General features: G+C 40.9%; 1 protein-coding gene across 1 annotated transcript in view; it reads left to right on the top strand.

The window, feature by feature from the left end:
• The window catches only part of LOC119636278 (polycomb group protein Psc), a 12837-nt gene that overhangs the window by 9083 nt on the left and 430 nt on the right, over window positions 1-3324 (top strand). The window contains exon 6 of the mRNA XM_038031579.1: window positions 1-3323. Within this exon, the coding sequence (XP_037887507.1) occupies window positions 1-3323 (3323 nt within the window). The remainder of the gene's footprint in view (window position 3324) is intronic.

The following is a 3324-nucleotide window of genomic DNA, read 5'->3' as shown; positions in this document are numbered from 1 at the left end:
TAATAATAAGATATTAGAACCAGCAGAAATTAAAGTAGAAGACGAAGCCGAAGTGTCTTCAACTACGGAGACTCCTAGTCCCGAAACGAAACATTTCCAAATTGTTCAACCACCACAAAGTCCTTCCACAAGCTCTCAAGAATCTCATACAGCGGACAGTCTAAAAATAACGTTAGTTAGCAAGCCAAGCAAAGACAAAACTGCTAACTGTCAACCAAACAACGAATTGAAATCAATGAATCTTAGTAAATTGGTAAAAGAAAAGCGAGAAAATCTTCAAGTTTCTTCCACAGCTAACACTCCGTCAACGACCACCGCCCCGAAAGAAGAACGTAAGGTGGAAAACATAAAATTAAAAATTGATTTGTCTAAACAAAACAGTGTAACCATTATTAATATGTCCGATCCGGAACGCAAGGAAATAGTTAAACCAGTCCGACCTGATAAAGAATGGAAAGTGAAGAATAAAAAGGACAAGGATACGAATAGCCCAAAACCTTCGCCTAAATCCTCGCCACACAATGAAAGAAAAAGCAAAACACCCAGCCCTTTGACAGTACCACCTTTAACAATCAAAGCTGAACGCATAAGTCCCTTAGCCAAGTATCCTTCCGCAAATTCTCCTCGTTCTAATGCCGATAAAATGAGTGAAGAAGAAAAGAAATCACAATTTCTTAAGTCTTTCTCTTTAACTCCTATTAAGGACATCAAACAGGAAAAATTCGACGATGAAAATGATAAAAAACAATCGCTTATTACAAGCTCTTCCAAAATAAATGCTCATAAAGTTATAACGCCCACTGTTGTATTTTCCTCAAAGTTACCAACACCATTACCTCCTATAATGATTAACCAAACCGGCTCGAAGCGCAAATGCAAAGATCCGGTAAAAACGGTTGTAAAAAAGCCAAAAATTTCACCTCCCATGGCTACAGAGGATTTCAAGATAAAATTGCCGCCCATCTGTAATAGCACCAATGCTAACCATAGTGATAAGGCTGTTGCGAAGTCACCGGCAGCAATTTCTGCTGTCACTAATCCACCAAAAGACATTAACGACAAGCCTTTAATGCCACCTCCGATCGGATTGCCAATGATGAGACCTCTAGGAATTGCCTCAAGGAAAGCGCAAAAACCCTCTGGCAGTAAAATTCCAGCAACTTCACCTGGATCCCTTATTCCTCATCCGCATATCCAAGGTATACAAATGTCAGCTCCTGGTAATAGGACACCTATAGCGAAGCGCTACCAACATATCCTTCCTAAGGCGGCACGACCAAATCCCTTCGCCAATATACCCAGCGATGTGAATAAGATCTTAAAAGAAGCAGGCACCGAAATTAAGACAATATTAAACGATACTAATGGTTCTAAAGTATATGGACCTAAATCGGAAACTACAACCTTAATGGGGCCCCCACCACTTAAAACATCTGTAACTAAAACACAAGCATCTCCATGTAATGTAACTCAGCAACATAACTCGCCCGCACATAACGCAAAATCAACTGTCTCTCAGAAGTCCAATAATTCGAATAGTTATTTGAATTTAGCCTTATTTAATACTACAAAAGCGAAAGGCAATGAAGTGCCTCCCGGATGCCGCACTCCTATGTACACACCAAATTCACCTATCTACTCACCCAATTCGCCACAATACGTACCAAACTACAATATACCCACTATGCCCACTTACAAATATACACCAAAGCCTTCGAGTTCTTCCAGTAACTTTTTACAAAACGTTCTGGGCTCTAACAGTCAAATGGCGAACTTGTTCCCAACTCCCCCAGTTAAAAAGGATTCAAGCAACTCCAACAAGAACTTTAATAACACGAATACTAACAACAACAACAACAACAACAATACCAACAATTCAACATCGAACAATAATTCAAGCAATCAACAATCCAGCAATAAGCGTTCATATCCCTTTGTACGCAGTCCCAGTCCTTTAGAGGATCCGCCTGAAAAACAGCTAAAAGTGAAATCGTTGCTTACGTCATGCAATATTAGTATACCATCATCGTTGTCAATTACTATTACCAGGGAAGACTCCGAATCAGCGACTAATAATTCTGCTTATCCTAAACATAAGAGTCCAGTAAATAATTATATTGAAATTTTAAAACTTCCCGATCATCCAGTGGACAACAGTGAGAATAAACGCTCAACGCCACCCTCCATAGCAAGTTCGCAACATCTCGCCTTACAAAATAATAAAAATGCCCAACTATTTCCTAATCCGCCCATCAAACGTGATCTCAATCAATCGCCTAATGCAATGAAAGCTGCGGCCAATCCAGCTTTAGCAAGCCTTTTAATTGCTCAAAGTAATAACAATAACTGTTCCATAAAAACTAATTGCAACGCGAACGGGCCAAAATCCAACAACATTTCCAATACGAACGGACCTACCAAAATCCCTAACAATAATCAGAAATTAAATAATATAAGCAAAACACCTCCTGCGAAAACTCCCAGTCCGGAAAAGAAACTTTCAGTGAACGGAAACATAAATAGCGAACAGAAATCACCAAAATCGCCAGTATCATCGTCAGACGGTAACAGTAGCCAGGCCAGTAAAAAGTTCCGTCATATTCTCCCTCGGCAAATGTGTAGTTCAGCAAGCGAATCCACGGGCAACACATTGCCCGCAACGAAGCCTACCAACAATGCGAATAATGGTAATGTAATTGGAACTTACGCCTCACCAAATGGCATAGCGATAAAAATCCATTCCCAAAAGAAAGTGCAACCATCGAAAAAATCACCGGGCTCGATGCTCCTGGCACCTAAATCTAACCTGCTTTCACCAAACGCACCGGCGGCAACGAATTCGGTAAAACCACCCAGTAAATCACCGCAAAACGCAAAGAGTATAAACAAACCTAATAACGCATCTTTATCAGCGGTTAATAATACAGCTCCCTCCATACCGTCGTTGCCGTCGTTGCCAATATCACATCCTCCCCCCATGCCCTCGATGGCTGTTACTATGCCCAATCTACCACCTCATTTGGGTATAGCAACAGCTGCCGGTCAAGCTGAACTAAGCAAACTTTTCAAAGAGAATTTGTTCAGAGCCCAAGTGCAGGCTGCAGCCGCCGCCAATCCATCAAATATGTTTTACTCATACGCTAATGCAGCCGCCCAAATGAGCCAATATACACCCATCTACAATTATCAGCAAGCGTACATAATGGAACAGCTATCACGTATGCGTGCCGGAAATGAAGCTTTCACTGAGTACATGCAGAAATTAAAAAATAGCATGGAAGCCAATAATAAAACGCCTGCTGAGCAACGAAAAGATAACAGAAA

Source organism: Glossina fuscipes, unplaced genomic scaffold, assembly GCF_014805625.2.
Source record: "Glossina fuscipes isolate IAEA_lab_2018 unplaced genomic scaffold, Yale_Gfus_2 28, whole genome shotgun sequence".
Taxonomy (NCBI): Eukaryota; Metazoa; Arthropoda; class Insecta; order Diptera; family Glossinidae; genus Glossina; species Glossina fuscipes.
The sequence above is the reverse complement of the archived record's forward strand: the minus strand, read 5'-3'. Positions and strand labels throughout refer to the sequence as shown.